The sequence below is a fragment of the Colossoma macropomum genome, unplaced genomic scaffold (assembly GCF_904425465.1).
Source record: "Colossoma macropomum unplaced genomic scaffold, Colossoma_macropomum, whole genome shotgun sequence".
In the NCBI taxonomy this organism is placed as follows: Eukaryota; Metazoa; Chordata; class Actinopteri; order Characiformes; family Serrasalmidae; genus Colossoma; species Colossoma macropomum.
Window position 1 is genome coordinate 21,704,703 of NW_023494789.1, and position 18,005 is coordinate 21,722,707.

The 18,005-nt window shown below is 41.2% G+C and overlaps 1 protein-coding gene across 1 annotated transcript; it reads right to left on the bottom strand.

Annotated features, from left to right (window-relative positions):
* Positions 1-1,350: 1,350 nt before the first annotated feature.
* On the bottom strand, positions 1,351-16,554 carry igfbp2a (insulin-like growth factor binding protein 2a). Its single transcript, XM_036570550.1, has 4 exons — positions 16,090-16,554; positions 6,639-6,814; positions 3,167-3,307; positions 1,351-1,629 (listed from the first exon to the last, which is right to left on the bottom strand). Exons 1-4 carry the CDS (start codon positions 16,433-16,435, stop codon positions 1,471-1,473), a joined length of 822 nt encoding a protein of 273 aa, XP_036426443.1. The 5' UTR covers positions 16,436-16,554; the 3' UTR covers positions 1,351-1,470.
* Positions 16,555-18,005: the final 1,451 nt, after the last annotated feature.

The following is an 18,005-nucleotide window of genomic DNA, read 5'->3' on the forward strand; positions in this document are numbered from 1 at the left end:
TCCAGTGGTGGCATGCTTCACTTGGCATTGTGCTTGGTGATGTAAGGTTTGCATGCAGCTGCTTGGCCATGGAAACCCATGCCATGAAGCTCCCAGTGCAGTTTTTGTGCTGATGTTGATACCAGAGGAGATTTGGAACTCTGCAGTTATTGACTTAGCAGAGCGTTGGCAACTTTTATGCACTATGCGCCTCAGCACTCGGCGACCCCGCTCTGTAACTTTACATGGTCTGACACTTTTCAATAATACCACTCTAATGCCACAATTGATCGTGGAATATCTAGGAGGGAAGAATTCCATTGCAACAGTGGCATCCTATTACAGTCCTCTGCTCAAATTCACTGAGCTCTTTAGAACGACCCATTCTTTCACAAAAGTATGTAAAGGCAGGCTGCCTGGCTAGATGCTTTATTTTATACACCTGTGGCAATGGGACTGAATGAAACACCTGAATTTAATGTTTAAGAGGTGTGTCCCAATACTTTTGTCCATATAGTGTATCTCCTGAAAAATGAATAATTGTACTTAATGGCCTTGTTGATTGGAAATTAAATAATTGAAGGGTGGTCTCTGACTTTTGCACAGTACTGTATATTTGTATCTTCCTGTTTCAAACAACTTTAAACAGTACTGAATGCATGGTGTTTGCATCAATTTACCAGGCTTTTCTAGTGACTTGCCCCTCAGTTTATTACAATTAACCCCATCTATGGGGTCAGTTCTAACACTGGATCTTATGCCACTTCGAGCTGCAATGTTCACAAATGGTAGGTAATTGAAATAAAGTTTACATTGTCATTTGTAGTAGAGATGTGTACGTTCCCTGTGTAAAAAAAATAATCATGCTGAAATGTTTTTTTTAATTATTTAGCCAAAACCAAAATTTGTTGTGTCTTGCTCTCCCCATATTCACTCACTGTACTGTAATTGTAAAAAGTAGCAATATTATTGCATTATATTTTGTCCATAACTTGCAGCCCTACTTGAATATACTGTAAATACCCTTTTCTTAGCATTTCCAGTAGAGTCATTATGGCAGGTGAATGTTTTAAAATATGAAGAATAGCACCAAAGAGAGAGAACTACACATTCTAACACATCAAGTTTGCCCGTAGTTCATTCAAAGATGTGGAGGAGAGCTGACTGTAACTTTATAGTCCCATGGAATCAACATTTAAAACCTGGAATGATAAAAAACAGCTTCCATGCATGTTTGTATCAAGTCTTCTGTAACACCCATAGTAACCTCCCATCATATGCTGGGATTCATTCGACACTGATGCTGCTTACATTGCATTCTATGCCAATTCTACAAATAATAATAAAAAAAATCACAAACACACACATACATACACTCAAAGTATATTGGTAGCTTGTTTAAGGGGTTAAAAACACTGACTCTTCAGGGTCCTTTTGGACCTCGGCTCTTGGCGTAGGTATTGCGGTGGGTGTTCGGGATTCAGGGCTGGTTTAGTTTTGGGGTACCGGTGGGGGCTCCACCTCTAGGGTATCAAGGTACTGGCTGCAGTTGGGGTCCCCTCTCACCAGCGGGGAGGTGGGGATAGGTCTGCCTGTGTGAGGGTTCACACACCAGCACTCACCTCGGTGTCCGTTCACTGACATCTTGCACTGAAACACAGTAGACAATCCACAATGGCAACAATCAGTTAATGCGTTTAACTTGAATTCGGTTCATTTCAGGCAGTGAATCAACAATAACAACAATAAGACAGAATATCTGAAAACACTGTAGCTGTTAACATAAGCTTTCCTAAATGTTTATGCATGTTATGGGTGTATTCTTCAATGTTTTACGACTTTGATTGTGCATATGCCCAGCGCAAATGCAGAGAAGAGCCAAGCAAAGCACCTAAACCTGCTAATATGAAACTGACAGAAAGTAAATAAAGAATTCTTTTGCTGAAGAAGACAGTGTTTCAACCTAGACCTAAATAGATCTGACTCAGTTGACTCAGATTTTACATTTTATTCATGAAAAATGTTTAGAGGTAGCTGTTTTTGGACTATTTCAACTGATTAGTTTTTGGGTTTTGACAAATTTAGTCAGTGATAATTTTAATCATCAGAACTGGTTCTGTTTTGTGTCAAAGCCAGGAAGAGTGACAGTATTTTTAAAATGATGTTTACTGTGATTGGCTACTTTTTCTAATCTAAATAAAGTACTGAAAGGGCTACTATGTTTTCTTGTGTCCTTTAAAGTTGGTACAAATATGTATGGGTTTTACACAGGGTATTAATTGTGAGAGAGGTCTTGGGAGCCCCAGTGAAAAAGTCTGTATGAGGTGACCTATGTACTAATAAATGTTTTTACAGCATATTTTGTGAAGTTTACACTTCTAGTTTCATAAGTATTACTAGGCAGGAGTCTTTCAAATGGCCAAGATTAAACCAGCGGGTACAAAATTTTACTATACACTTCTATAACCTAAGAATAACTCAGCCAGTTTGCACTGTAGTCCATGTAGTTACTGAATAGTAAGCCTTGGTTTGTAATAAGCCTGAGATTTTAAGGGGTTCATTTCATATCTGCATCAGGATAAATCATCTTTACACTTGAGGCCACCACCACACACAAATGGGTAAAATTCTGGTCCTATGCTGTTTGTTGTGCAATAAAAGCCCATGCAGACTAATGTGAATGTTACCATTGCATGTTCTCCAACAGCCTAAAATGAAAACAAATTGCTACATGTTTGGTACTTATGGCTGCAATTGCATTTATTTTTTCTGTGTTTTCATGGCTTTTCTTAACTTAAAGACTAAGTTATCTAAAGTATCTCAGCAGTTTAAGATGCGCTTGTGCTTTATGATTCTTCAGTTTTAAACCAGAGCATTATGGCTCTATGCACATCACTGTACAGTTACAAATTTAGGCTGGGCAAGTTTACAGTTTATCCAGGAGAAGGAGTCTAATGTTGAATGTAATGAAAAAATAGAAAAGAAAACAGTCCCCCAGCCCCCCTCTCAAACACCCTCCAATTTAAGCCCTGGTTTTACAGAGTAATGTAAAGTCATGAACAGTGAAAAGTAAAATGTAATCCCACTATAGTTTCAGAGAAGTAATTATTATTGATTTGTAATGCAATACTTTTTTGAGTGACTACCCCATTATGCCTGAAAGGTGCAGCCTCAAAGAGAAAAGTACCTGTTTTGGGTTGTACTGCCCCTTCTTGTCACAGTTAGGTATGTGCAGAGAGTAGAGGTCCTCTAGAGGGCCACGATTATCTCTGAAGGGCATTTTGGTGATCCTCTCCAGCACCTGGTCCAGCTCCTGCTGACACTGACTCTAAAACACAAAAAAGAAATGAGTGTAGTCATACTTTTTCACAAGGGATGGCCTGGCATTTAATGCAAGCTTTTATGTTCATCAAGAGGAATAAACTAATGTATTTCTACTTTGATGCAGTTTGAAGATGTCAGGAGCAGTTAGCTTAGCATAGCATGAGAAAGAGGCCTACAGGTACAATCAGCTAGTTCCTCTTAAAAGGTGGGGGGTTGTTTTGAATTGCTGTCCTTGCAGTCTTGTCAAGAACCTCAAATTACATGGAGGAGAATGATGATCAAGCTATCACACGACCATGTAGACAGAAGTGGGGAAGATCCAAAATTTAGCAAAGGCTCTATCCCTCCCATTCAAAACATGGCACAATCAATGCATCACTGTGAATGGATGAGCATCTACTTCCACTTACACTGTATGGCCAAAAGTATGTGGACACCTGACCACCACACCTATATGAGCTTGTTGGATATCCTATTCCAAACCATGGGCATTAAAATGGATTTGACCCCTCCTTCCCCCTTTGCAGTTGTAACAGCCTCCACTCTTCTGGGAAGGCTTTCCACAAGCTTTTGGAGTGTGTCTGTGAGAATTTGTGCCTATTCAGCATTTTGGACTGATGTTGTACTGATGCTTCCTTCACACCAAACTCATCAACTAATGTTTTTATGGACTTCACTTTGTGCACAGGGGCTCAGTCATGCTGGAACAAGAAAGGTCTTCCCTAAACTGCTAACACAAAGTTGGAAGCATAGAATTGTCTAACATGTCTTTGTATGCTGTAGCATTAACATTACCCTTCACTGAAACTAAGGGGCCTAGACCAATCCCTGAAGAATTGTTCCACATCATTATCCTTCCTTCACCAGACTTTACTGATGGCACTATGCATTCCTGTAAGTAGAGCTCTCCTGGTAGCCGCCAAATCCAGATTCATCCATCACATTGCCAGAGTGAAACATGACTCATGTGTCTATTGGCTGGCATGCTTTACTCCAGCCAACTCTTGGCATTGCACATACTGATCTTAGGCTTCTGTGCAGCTGCTTGGTCATGGAAACCTATTTCATGAATCTTTTGACGCATAGTTCTTGTGTTGATGTTGCTTCTAGAGGCAGTTTGGAACTCTGTAGTGAGTGAGGGGCATTTTTTTTAAGTGTCATATGGTATCTCTGTGAGTTTTGCATGGTTGCTAAGCAGTTGCCCCTAGATGTTTCCATTTCCACCAGGGCAGCTCTAGCAGGGCAGTAATTTCACAATCTGACTTATGGCAAAGCTGGCATCCTATGACAGTGCTGTGTTTAAAGTCACTTACATCTTCAGCATGGTCGATTCTACTGCCAGTGTTTGTCATGGAGATCACATGGCTATATGCTTTATTTTCTACACCTGTTAGCAATGAGTATGGCTAAAACACCTGAATTCAATAATTAGGAGAGTCCATATACTTTTGTCCATGTAATGTATCTCTCAGAGAAATTTCATTTGGTTTGTCATTTCCTACTTTCTCAAGGAATATGTGATCCAGCACAGAATGCTAAAGATGCCAATATTGTTTTATGCTGAGTTAATGCAGGAGAAAATGACAGGCACCCAAGAGCTTACTACTGATCTTTGGAATATCCCACCACAATCTCCCAAAACAAGCCTCTACCATAAGAGAAATGGAAAAGGCCTATGGTGCTTGTTGTGAATGCAGTGATTTAGTGAACATTAAAATGAAGTGTCTCATCTCTTCATTAAATCAAATCTCTTTATTACGGACCACAGCTGAGGTACCAAGTCTGCAACCTGGGTGTGTGTATGTGTGTGGAGTGATTCAAAGAGTTGGACATGTCCTTGCCTGCAGATATCAACAGCCTCTCTCAAAGGGGAATTCCACTGATATTTTCAAATTTTCTGCATAATTTAATCACTGAGATCTAAACAAAGTCATTCTGAGTGCTTCCATGCAAAATGGTTCCTTGTTTAGAAATTTACAGACTCACGTTTCTTTATAATGGTAGTGATAGAAACCGGGAATGCAAGATCCCCCTTGCAAATTTAGCCATTACATTTTTTACTAGTGAACCTGCATGTCTTTTGAGTTTTTATATGTAATGCGGACAAGTTGGTATTGTGATTAGCAAGTCAAAAAAAAAGAGATTCCTTTGAGTGCTGTCCTAAAACACTCTGCATGTACCTCTCTGCCATGAATGGATTTAAAAAAATACATTTTAGGCCTCAAAGCTATCAAAAACAATGTCTCATATTATTCATAACCATTTCATACAATTGTATGCAAAAGTTTAAGCACCTCTGGTCAAATTACAGTCTACAGGCTTAAATATGACATTGTTCTGCAAATTTCACTGCACATCTTTTATTTATTTACTATTTATTAACATATGTGACAAAAAAACATAAAATGTAAAATGTTTTGCACAGGTCATATTTTATGTTTAATTTTTCCATGACATAATAAATTCAGCAAATGCACAATACTTGTGCATTAAAAGGTGCAAAGTGTGTTTTCTGTAGAGGATGTGTTAACTTAGAAAATAAGGGGTGTCCAAACTTTTGCTGTATAAATAAGGTTGCTTTTAGAGGCATTACGTGCTTCAGATGTCTGGTTTGTATCATTACATAGAAAACAGTTCTGTCTTGAAAAATTTCTCTGGAATGCAGCATTTCACATCAAACCACTCTGAATGCCTTTGTTAACATCCTAACGGTTTCATTATGCAGAATTTTGGAAAAATTCCCTGTTAATGGCTTGTTCTAATGGATCTAAACTCTTGGGCCAGCAAACGCAACCATACAGGGCAACTAACATTAAACACTATATCACATTCAGGGCATTCATCCAAGCTCATAAAACCAGGACACTTAGCACGGTCAGTGACAGCTTTATATTAAGATGATATTTATCAAGGTAACCTTCTGTTAAACAGAGGTGAAACATATTTGAATCTTATTTTTTCAATGATTTTAGTGAATACTGCACAAAAGCATATAGATCCTACATTTTACATAATAAAACTGCTGTGCAGATGTGGCCACTAGAGGTCAGTGTTGTATAAGGGTTTAAATGCCACCCAACAGAGAATGTGCTAGGCCACTAAAATTAAAGCCTTTGAAACAAAATGCACTCATTTTACCGTGCTATGCTACACCTACAAACAATCAATTTATTATGACTAATATTGTGAATAAACCACTAAGGACAATTCATTATAGTTATAGAGTACAGATTTGTTTCTGTTGCTCAAAATAACCAGATGTTGCCTCTCAGCTTCTCAATGAATCCCCTCCACAAACTTTATGAATTGTGTTTTGGATGTTTGTCATCTCTTACCGGCTTGGCACGCGGCACTTTAGGCTCGTCCCCTTTGTACTTCATCTTGGTTTTTAGCTGCTGGCGGTGATGAATGACAGCGCTCTCCTTAGGCCCGATCCAGTGGCTGTCCTTTGTGGGCTTCCTTATCGGAGGCACCTCAGTCTGGCCCACTTCCACAGGCTCCACCACCTCACCTGTACCTCGGAGAGCCCAAAGGAGCACTTTTAGAGGCCAGAAAGTGACTCAAGAGATGACGACTCTCAACAGAAAGCAAACAAAGGCCTACAAAATGAAACACTTTTGTCAAAGCCCCTGTTTGCAAGCCATCCAAGAAGACGTCAGAATCTTGGCTTAGGTCTGCTGCTTTCATTAAACAGACACGTGCGTACGGCTCTGTCCCTGTCAGTGTCTGTTTAATGGAAGCCCCAGACCTAGGCCAAGATTCTGACATCTTCTCCAAGATCCCCCCTCTGCCTCAGTGCAGCAAAACCGCTCAAACAAACAGAACGGCCGGCTGGAGCTGCTGACCCATCATGAACGTCATGGAGGAAAAAACAGGACCGGCCACAGCAGGCGCAAAGTTGGCGGGCACAAGGTTTTTTTTCTGCGTTACACAAGAGCAGAACGGGGGGGAGGGGGAGAAAAATGGGGGCAAGGGGTGAAAGTTTGCTCCATGCACCCACAGAGAGAAACTCCGATCTAACACATGCATACCACTGCGGCACAAACACTTTCCTCCCATTCTCCTGCGAGATGGAGAGCTACCCATGTGCTGAGAGATTTACCGGCAGTGAAAACACGCAGGGGAAGGATGCTGGGGTCAGATAGGGACTCATGGGCTTTGTTTTAAAGGGAAGCAGGTAAGAGGGGAAAGAGCTATTATTGTAAAAGCTAAACAGGACCTCGGCTATGCATTTAGTACTCATTCACCTACATCAGCGCACTGCCACCAAACCACTCGGCGGGGGAATGCAGAGAATTTAGGGAATTGTGTGTCTCCTGTGAAACGTGAGAGCCGTCTGATTTATCCACACTGTGAAAGTTGGCATCTTCTGCATCCATTTTTTGGCCTGCATTACACAGAGAGAGGATGTGGCCTTTAATCATTTATGAATCTGCAGCTGCTCGTAGATGGGGTTTGAGACTATCTCTCCCAGTAGAATATCTCTGTCCTTCTGACTGCCTTTTCTTTTTAAACGCTTCTCAGAGCTTCATTGTTTTTTTTTTTTTCAAACTACTCCTTTGAATTCCAAAATCATGTTTTCATCAGCAGTTATTGCTTTTCATTTGCATCACAGTAAATTGCTCTGATATTTGCAAATCTTTCATGAGTCATCATTGCCAGTCATTCAATAATCATTAGGTTACAATCCTGGTATTTGTTATTGTGAGAACAGGAGTAAATAATGCATCTCTGCTTCGCTTCTGTCTTTCTAGCATTTTGCTTTAACTGCGGCAAACAGAGCATTCCAAGATGGAGGATTTCAGCAAGAGGTATGATTGAAAAGAAAGACAGTGAGGGAGGCTGTGAAACAAAAATTCAATTGCACCAAACACTGTCTACAATAGCTGACCAAAGGCTACAGGCCAGGACATCTATAAAAGCATTTTGTTTAATATTATGTAGCAATACAGACCTGTGCACAGTTTAACTGGAACCAACAGAAAGGGGCTGGTATGAATAAACTTGAACTGAGTGTTCTAGATTTCAAGGTAAATCCTTGCTCTTGATCCTAATAATATAGTAAAGATCTAACTGATAACGTTCAAAAATCAATAGAACTGCACAAGGGATAAGGAAGAAAAAAAACAAAAAACACATGTTCATTCTTCCATAGTTTTACATTAACACTAAATTACATGCAACAGCACATTGAACTCGAACATAAGACTCAGACTAAAATGTTTCTGACGTATTCCAAATGTCTGAGACTGCTTGGATGTCATACCAGTAGGAAGAAAAGGGGAAGTTAGTTTTTTTGGCCAAATCATGTACTGTTTAAACAAGACACAGACTCCAGTGGTAGCACAGCACCTCTTCATGTTCCCACAATCTTGGTACAACGTTCTAATCAGAACTCCCAGCAAACTGTGCATGATAGGCTTTGAATAATGACTGTTTTTACACAGGAAAACAGCTAATCTTTTAACCACTGTTTCTCTGACTGGCCTAGCTTGCGCTTGCCTTTGAAATACAGCCCTGAAACAGTGCATGTAATGCATTGACATTTTTCTCATGCACAATCACCATAAACCGATCTAGGAACTGATCCCAAGCTTAGCAATGTGCTGTAGGTAAGTATGAACCATAAAAAGCTGCTCTCTGTTTGATCACGCATTTCTGAACACTTGAGCCCTCAGAGATTTCTATGGTCTGGCCTCCTTAAAGTGGCATCGGGGTGGGGTGTGCTCTTTGAAGTCAGCATCCCAGCAGGTCCTACAGAAGTCAAATGAAATCAGGTGTGCGCAAGAGACGGGTCACAGAGCTTTTTGTTTTGCCTCTATTACATAATCTCTTTTCCACTCCAGAGGTGGCGCATTCCTGCCTCCCCAGAGAGAAACCTGAGACAGAGGGTGTCTCAGTACAAAAGACGGAGACCAGCGAAAGGGGGCAAAGGGCCACCAGGTCTGCACACTGTGTGTGCCCTTTCAAATACTGGAGAACACCTTTGTGTCTGGTTGACTCTGCAGTATCAGAACACTGACATACCATTTGTTTTTAACATGAAATGTTATTAGCATTTTTTTTGCCATCCTGGATAGTTGTGTAATCTGTTGTCGCTGGATTTTTTCCCACTCCATTGCTTACCTTTTTAACCGCAGAAACATGGTTTACCATCGTACATAGAAACCACATCATATTGTTCTAATTATCACAATGCAGCCTGTGTATTCCAGTTTCTCACAGCAAATTTCTGATCTAAGATCAGCTTTCCATATAAAAATGATGAGGGGAGTGTAATCCTAGGCCATTGCTCTTATGCTGAGATGCTACAGGCCTTGGAGAGTAGTTGAACACTGATATTGTGTTCTAAAATGCTTCAGCCAGGCTCCTGTCACATATCAGGTACAGATGACTCTCTGATATTAGCAACTCCACATTTAAATTCATCAAAAAAGAACAGTCCGACTGGCCTTGTCTTTTAGTTTTTTGCTCAGATGTGCTTTGTCATGAGCTAACTTTACATGTGTAAGTGTTTTTAAGCCACTTTCCAACTTGTCCTTTGACAATTACGTAGGCTGTCAACTTTTGACACTTTGGTAATGCTGTTCATGACCTAAAGAAAGATGTAGCACAATTGCTGCTTGGAGCAGTACAGCAGAGAATGATGTCCAAGGCTGTAATGCAGGGCCTCAGAACTGTAGAAAATGGTTACCTGTTTGAGAACCACAGGTGGTCCATCTTTTCATTACATCGATTTTTCCATTACCTCCACGTCCACTGAGAAGAAATAACACCACAAATGCCCTCATGAATTCTCTCTCTGCTCTGCAAAGAAAGACTTGGAGCCATGGGCTCTAACATGGGGCCATGCCCACAACCTTAATCACAACCAGCTTATCTGGCGCCATTCTGCGCAACCTCCTCTCTGGAACCCTGGCATAACCGGCATTGGCTTAATAGAGGACATAGTGAACAAAAGTTTCCTCTCTCTCTCTCGCTCTCTGTCTGAAATCAAAGTTCTAATCCCCGTCCTGTTGGCTGCAACCAAGCCGGCAGCGGAATCGAGCCTGAGATTTATTCTATTGACTCAGCACTGATTGAGTATTCAGGCAAGGATGATGTCTGTGCTTCATTCAGGAGAAGAGAACGCTAAAGATATTGTCTTTGGCAGTGGTGCATGCACTGCAGAGAACTAGCCTTCTGGGCTTGTTCTTACATGAAAGTTATGACACAAAAGGTCTTTCTATGGGAATTAAGAGCTTTGGTAGGACCAGTGAAGAAAAACGAATGAGGACCACAGGCAATCTGTGACATACTGCACTCTATATTATGCCACTGGGGTACTGGATCAGACAAGATGAGCTATTGATCATTTGTCAATGTTTATAAGTAGAGTCTATTGTACTTGAATGTAAACAGTGTTGTACAGTTCTGTATGTGTGCATATGAAGATGCCATTTCCAGGTAAATTAATGCGTTGCTGTTTCTGGTTCCATCCTTTTTCCTGAAAAATAAGTAAATGTGACTTAAAGGGACAGACCGGCCAAAACGAAAAGACTTTGACTACCTCCTTCTGATAATGTATCTTGAAGGTGGTAGGAATGTTTGAAAAACTACAACTGCTTGATTTATAAATCGGACAGTTTTGAAAAGTTTTTTCTCTCTCCACTCTGGCGAATGCAGGAGAAAGGCCGATAACTAATGTTACTGCTAGGAAGCCAAATATCTTATTGTAGCTGTATAACTAGTAATCATCTGCAAAACATAATTACAATTAAGAATATAGATTATTCAAACAAATGACTCAGATGAGGAGTACAACAAGCTAAAAGCTAAAGTTAGCAAGGCACTTGGCTATTTAGATACCTTGTTTCAGTTTGGCTTGTTTTCTCTGACTGAAAGGGTTAAAAACTTGTCTCTGGCATCTATTTTGTGCTGAATAAAGAAAGCATCATTATTTTTCTTATGATTCTATTTGACAAACAAGATAAGAGTTCAATTAAGGTTAGCTTGGTTGCATTTATTGGCCTATAGATAAGTGGCTAGGCTAGCAGTCAAGATTGGTTGACACCACAGGGATGCCCAGTGGTTGTGTTATGTACTTGTGTAACATATGCTTGTAGTGAGAGAACATTGATGAACGAAAACATGAAAATGATATAAAACGATAAAAATGTGTCAAACCAATGAGGCTGAGAACATGACAATTAACATATTAAAGTCCAGTTTAATAGAGAAAGCCTCTATAAAGCTTAAAAACTATAAGATTTTTTCTTAAAATTGAGATAGGTAGTAAATAATTTTTGTGTCTGGAAAAAAAATAACATTCAAATATGGTGTCCGTGCGCTGCAACGAGTCACCCTGTAAAGCCTTACTTAGTAATATAGAAATCACAGGTGTCAGGTCAGATTTCTCAAGAGTCTTTTGGACCATTTCACATGTCTAAAGACTAAGTAAAGTTATTATTATTAACATCACATGCACAGGTTCAGAAAGGAGGTCCGGCTCAATGTTAAGGTCTCAAATATAAAATCAACATTGTACTGATGAAGATATGATGAAAACAGTACATTATTCACTCACATCCTTGGAAGACATGTCCTTCACTAAGTTTTGAAGTTCTCTTTGAATACTCTTTCGCCCAAGCAATCATCAGATTCATCCGCTTTGGGAAGGGGTTCAAAGCACAGCCCATGTTACAAAATGTTCTCCACACATTATTTGCAATTACACATTTCCACCAGTGAGGTCTTCAAATCCCCTGAACTTACATAGTGTACCTCTAAGATTCTAATTCATTCTGACAGGTGCAGAAAAATATGATGATCGTTGCCTAACCTCTGCATAAGTCCAGACCAAAATACTCTTTAAATAAATGCCTATAAGGTAATGCTAAATTACCATTCTTCAGAGCCTTCGATGTCTTCACTGAGTTTCATTAGTTTTTTTAGTATGCTGATGATACAGGCTTGCTAGTGTTATGTGCTTTTAGGAGTTCAACAGTACATTAGATGTTATGTCAAGATTACAGTCCAGACTTCTAGAAAGCAGGATGAAGGCCTGCACCAAACACGCTTATTTCCTTTATTGGACGAACATGTGAACATCTTCACGTCTCAAGCCTGGCCCTGAAAATCCCCATGCGAGGGGATCACGCAAAAAAAGACCACCTCCGCAAATTCTGTTGAGCTCTTAAGACCATCGCCTACTAACCCCACCCCCCCCATGCTCTATGCTCCCACACTCCCTCCTCCTCCCCACCCCCAGCTTCACTCAGCTCAATAACATTTCTGACATTGTTTGTGTTATCTCCAAGCTGCTGGAGGGAGCTTGAGAGTTTATTCTGGAGCCCGACACGGTAAGATTCTTGGCATCCGTGTTGCCGAGCCGCCCTGGGGGGATGGCAGCCATACCCGCTCTTGCAGAAAGCAGGGGGATTATTTTGGTCTATTTCGGTCCGGCGGGCACCGTTTCCCTTTAGCCCTGTACGTATAGCTCATAAGCGGGCCATTTATTTTCAAGCCCTTCTGCCAGGTGAGGGGCTTTGTGAGGCCTAGGAGGTTTTCTTTTTTGGAACCAGTGCAAAAGAGGACAGCATCACCCTCAGTTTCCCTCTAGGTAAAGATGGGTGTAGAAACCTACATCAGCAGTTCTGTCCACATTTCCTGCTCTGGCGTACACAACAGGGCTCTGAACCAGTTTGAGGAACAAAAACAAAAACTGGAAATGAACAGTATTTTCTAAAAACAAAAAAATCCAATCGAGAATCATTCTTAATTGTTCTGAAACAGAAATGTTAATTTCAGATTAATTCTGATTAATGTAACTTAACGCTTAATAACATAGAATGTCTTACCTACATGTAATCAGCATGACATCAAACATGATTTCATTCACTGTACGTGCTAATCACACATTAATGTATGTGCTAATCCGCCTAAACTCTTAAACACTCCTTTCTACACTTTCTGTGAGCAATTCCATAGAAAACACACTTTTGGTTCCCTTAAGAACCATGTTTGAAAAAGAGATTTTTTAATGCAGTGAACCTTCACAGATAAATGCTCTCTATCAGTTTAAGAGTTTTTCCTAGAACTTTTATGTTATATGGAGGTTCTTTAAACTTTAAAAAGTTTCTACGCACTCCCATATCTCTCAAATGACTCACCCATTGAAAGGTTCTTTAGGGAACCAAAAGCCAGTACGTGGACATACCTTATCAATATAAACACAACGGCTGGTTCTAATAGCTTTCCAAACCTACTATTTCAATCAGATTTTGGATAAACAAGTCAACACAACTGTGTCCTCTTAGAAAAAAAAATAGGTACAGGTCTTCTATTATATCTTATGTGCAATGTGAATAGGAGAAATAAAATATAGAAAAAAAAAAAAAACAGCAACCAGAACAAGGCCAAGCATTGCGAAACTGGAGCAAATGACATTGTAATGTCATCGGTCACTCTGTCCTTATTTTTCACCACAGTGTGCTTCATAGCTCTGCTTTTTGGTCCAAAAATAGGTGTTTGTTGTTTTTTGTCAGGAACTCTTGCAGCTCAGTGATATAATAAAATAAAAATTCAAGTTACTGAACAGCGATCAAGTACACTCTTAAAAATAACGGTGCAAAAAAGGGTTCTTTGAAGGAATGTTATATAGAAGATAGAAGAACAAGTTATGGTTCCCTAAAGAACATTTCAGTGGATGGTTCTTTAAGTTCTTTAAGTGTGACCTTTTTAAAGTTTGAAAAACCTCCATATGCAACAATGGTTCAACAGCAATTAAACGTTTTTCATTGAATTATTCATTCTTCATTCTTATTTTTAAGAATGAACATGGCATCTGAGGAGAACTAGCTGCTTTCACAACCCTCTAGCTGTGTTTCATGGGTGGCAGGAACTTTAAATTTAAGGACTTAATTTGAAGGGCAAACAAGGCACAGAGAGCAACAGCAGCAAAAACAAAGCACAATATGTCAGATATGTGTGTTCAGGGCACATCAACAAGTCAAAAGCTTAACAGGCCAAAAAGCTCACACTATGTTAACAACATTGTCACAAAAATGTTTCATTGTTATTATAAGGGCACGGTTATAGTGCAAGCGGCCCAGTTTGTCATTCACAGGAAGTGTGGATTTTCCTGTCTCTCGCTCTCCAACGTGCCCTCCACTCAACAGGAGCTGTAGAGCATTTCAATAGGGATTCCACCAAATGAGCTCAGGCCCATCCTTTGACACATGCTGTGAAAAATTTACAATGAGACAGGGTCAGAGTGCAAAGTCCACTTTGCTAATCATGGGTGCGTTCCAATAATCTTCCTGGTTTTCTTCTAGAATAAGCGAGAGCACTCTGAAAAGAGAGCCAGCCCTGAAAAGATTTTAAAGACAAACCACAGCAGGCTAGACTGAAGTGTGCATACATTTCTGGCAACGCTACAAACACAAGTGCTTCCTTTAAGGTGCCGAGACTGCCTCAGCTGCTGAACGTGCCTTGCATAAAAACGGCCGGGACATGTAGGTCAAATCAATGCTCTGCTTATCAGCAGCCTTTTAACTGAAGACTGCTCTGTTGACATGGTCAGTTTTTCAGTCTTGGTCAGAAATGAAGTGCAAATGCTCAATACAAACTATCAGCAAAAGCGTTCCTGCTAAAACCGCATTGCTTTTGATAAGCAATGTAGTTGTTTCTACAAGGAGAAACAATTCTGGCCTGGCTATACTTAATAAGGCCTACCTTATACTATATATACACTATAGTCTGTTTCTGGCATCATTTTGCAGTCCATTTCAAGGGTCATCACCAGCATACCACCAAAACATGATGACAACACATGTCACTAATGTCAACAAGAAGCCAAGCATGAGCATGAGCAGAGCGGATTTGTGCATTATGGTACATCAGGTTACAGGACAGATTATTAAACTTATGTTTATTCAAGTTTAAGCTGATACTAGTGTATTTGTTCCAAATGCACAAGGAGAAGATGTATGTATTGTAGATGCATTACAGGCCTCCCTGAATCAAAGAATGGCTTTATCATTCTGGATCTAGGACATGTGTGTCCTGTAATACCATATATCCCACTGTCCCTTATTAACCTACACACCCATATTACCATATATCCCACTGTCCCTTATTAACCTACACTCCCATGTTACCATGTATCAAACTGTTCAGTTTATTATTTGCCAATTGTAAGTATAGGACTTCAGCTGCACTGCTGAGTCTACCATAATAGCATGTTTGACAGGACAAGATATTACAATATGGTATTACGACACATAACATGCTATCCCATGATATAACACTGTTCCTTGATACCAAATGGAACAGTGTGTTAAATGGTATCAATGCATATTATTATAATGCACCACCCTATATTACACACTAAAAAAGATGGTTCTTCAAGGGTTCTTTAGTACAGGTAATGGTTCCATATACTTTGTATAACGTTTTTGAAAATTGTTATATATAGCACCAAAAACGTTATGCTATGGTTACAATGTCATGCTTGCAGCAACACAAGAACCCTTTTTGGTGCTGTACAGAACCAAATCCAACGCATCCTCCATCAGTCTGAAGAACCATTTCACCATGCAAAGAACCAATTAAGCATGAAATGGTTCTACATAGAACTCATTGAACCTTTACTAAAGAACTCATGAAGAACCATCTTTTTTAAGCGTGCACCATATGGCACAATGTGTCAGCTGTTGTTATGACAGTGCTCCAATGATATAACATGCGAAAGCTTCTATCATGTGCCTTATTACCACAGAGCACGCTGTCCCTTCTCACGCTTACCGCTCAGCTCGGCGCTCCCCGCGGGCTCTGCGTCCACCTTGCGCGCGCACCGCCCGCGTCCCTGCACGAGTTGCTCGAGCGGCAGCTCTGAATCGGGCGGCGGATAGCAGCGTAGTCCGCTAGAGCAGCGCGGCGTGTACACCCCGCACGGCTCGCCCTGCTGCCGCGCGCACACCGGGCAACAGCCGCAGCCCGGCTCGCGCACCATCTCAGCGCAGGGCTCTGCGAGCGCGGGACACGCCGCCTGGCGCTCAGCGCTGCAGCTCGGGCAGCGGAACGCCGGCTCGGCGCGAGCGGCCGGCGCGAGCAACAGTAGCACTAACGGCAGCAGGGCGCGCGTAATCATCCTCGAGAGAGAAATATAGAGATAGAGACAGAAAGGTCCTCACAGGTACACGCGGAGGAACGGGACGCGCACGCGGAACAGGTGAAAGCGGGGGGACTGTGTGTGTCTGGGGTGTAGAGGGGGGCTGCTGCAGGGCCCTATCAGCGCTCAGGTCGCGCTGACATCACCGGGGCGCGAGAGCTCTACGACTGCGTTGCATATGTCATGTTTATGAAGCCTGCACGCACTCACCGGCCACTTTATTAAAAACGCCTACCTTGTATTTCTAACAACTGGCTACTCTACAAGGATCTACCTTATAGCTTCACTGTATGGACGAATAATCGCAGACTGTCCAGGTGAATGGAATGTCTCACAGGGTAGAAAACACCACTTGCTGAGGGATGGCGTTGAAGGTTTATGTTCCAATCAAGATGCGGTAGCTAGAATAAACATGTTTTAAATTGAAAAATAGATACACTTACCAGCTACTTTATTAAAAACACCTACTGTTTACTTCCACTCAGTGAGCTCCACTTACCATTTAAGTCCACTATACAGATCATCAGTTATGAACTGTAACCGATCTATTTCAGCTACCCTCTATTCCGTTTGTAATTGGTCAGTTTCTGACCACTGTGGACCACATATTATTAAGGCGGTCGTCCATCAGCACAGCAGTGGCACTGACATGGTACTGTGTGCAGTTGGTACGAGTGTATCAGGCACAGCAGTGTTGCTGGAGTTTTTACACCCATCTGTGTCACTGCTAATTTGAGAGCAATTCACTGCTCATAAAAATTAAGCCAAGAGTGGTCAAAAACTGACCACTGATGAAGGGCTCGACAATGGCTAAAGCAAATTGTGCTTGGCAAGTGACTGTCTCCGCACACTAGTAAGGTGTTTCTCATAAAGTCTCCAGAGGCTTCTTTAGTACTGCATTAAAGCTACATGTATATTTAAATAGGACTAAAGAAGCCACTGGAACACACACACATCATCTAAACCACCTATCCTTCTGAGTTGCGGTGGGGTGCTGGAGCCTATCCCAGCTGTCACTGGGCGGAAGGCAGGATACACCCTGGACAGGTCGCCAGTCCATCGCAGGGCACCACTGGAACAATATATAAGAAATACCTTGCTGGTGTAGAGAAGAAGAAGAACTTAGATGCTGTTGCTCTTGCTTTTATGATTCTTTCCAACAACAAGAGACATTGCCTCCTTGTGTGACCATTGTGACATTGTTCTTCAAACTCCACTTTTCACCTGAACTAAGCCACTGTGAGTTGGCTAATTAAAACTGATTAGCCCAGTAAAACAAACGGCACCCCTGGAAACCACTCAGGTCTCACATACTGCACGTTTCTGTTCATGCCATTCCCTCTTTCCACGTCAAGAAGAAGGCATGAGGGTAAGGATAAACAAACAAACAAGCCAGGGCCTCCAAAGGGGCGTTCTGTGTTGTTATGGACCTTGCCAGCCCCCACGTGTCGAAACACGGTTAGGCCGGTACGACTACAGCCTGAATGTTGTTCTCGTCTCTCAGTTGCCTATTGATTACGAAGAGGCCGGGAGCCGAGGTGTCATGCCT

What these genes read in the sequence shown, in the direction of transcription:
- igfbp2a (XM_036570550.1), bottom strand. Translation starts at nt 16,435, where the DNA reads ATGATTACGCGCGCCCTGCTGCCGTTAGTGCTACTGTTGCTCGCGCCG. An exon ending in GGGGAGCGCCGAGCTGAGCG is followed by an intron (nt 6,815 to 16,089) that starts GTAAGCGTGAGA and finishes TCCGAGGTACAG; the next exon opens with GTGAGGTGGTGGAGCCTGTG. An exon ending in AAGTGCCGCGTGCCAAGCCG is followed by an intron (nt 3,308 to 6,638) that starts GTAAGAGATGAC and finishes TTTGTGTTTTAG; the next exon opens with AGTCAGTGTCAGCAGGAGCT.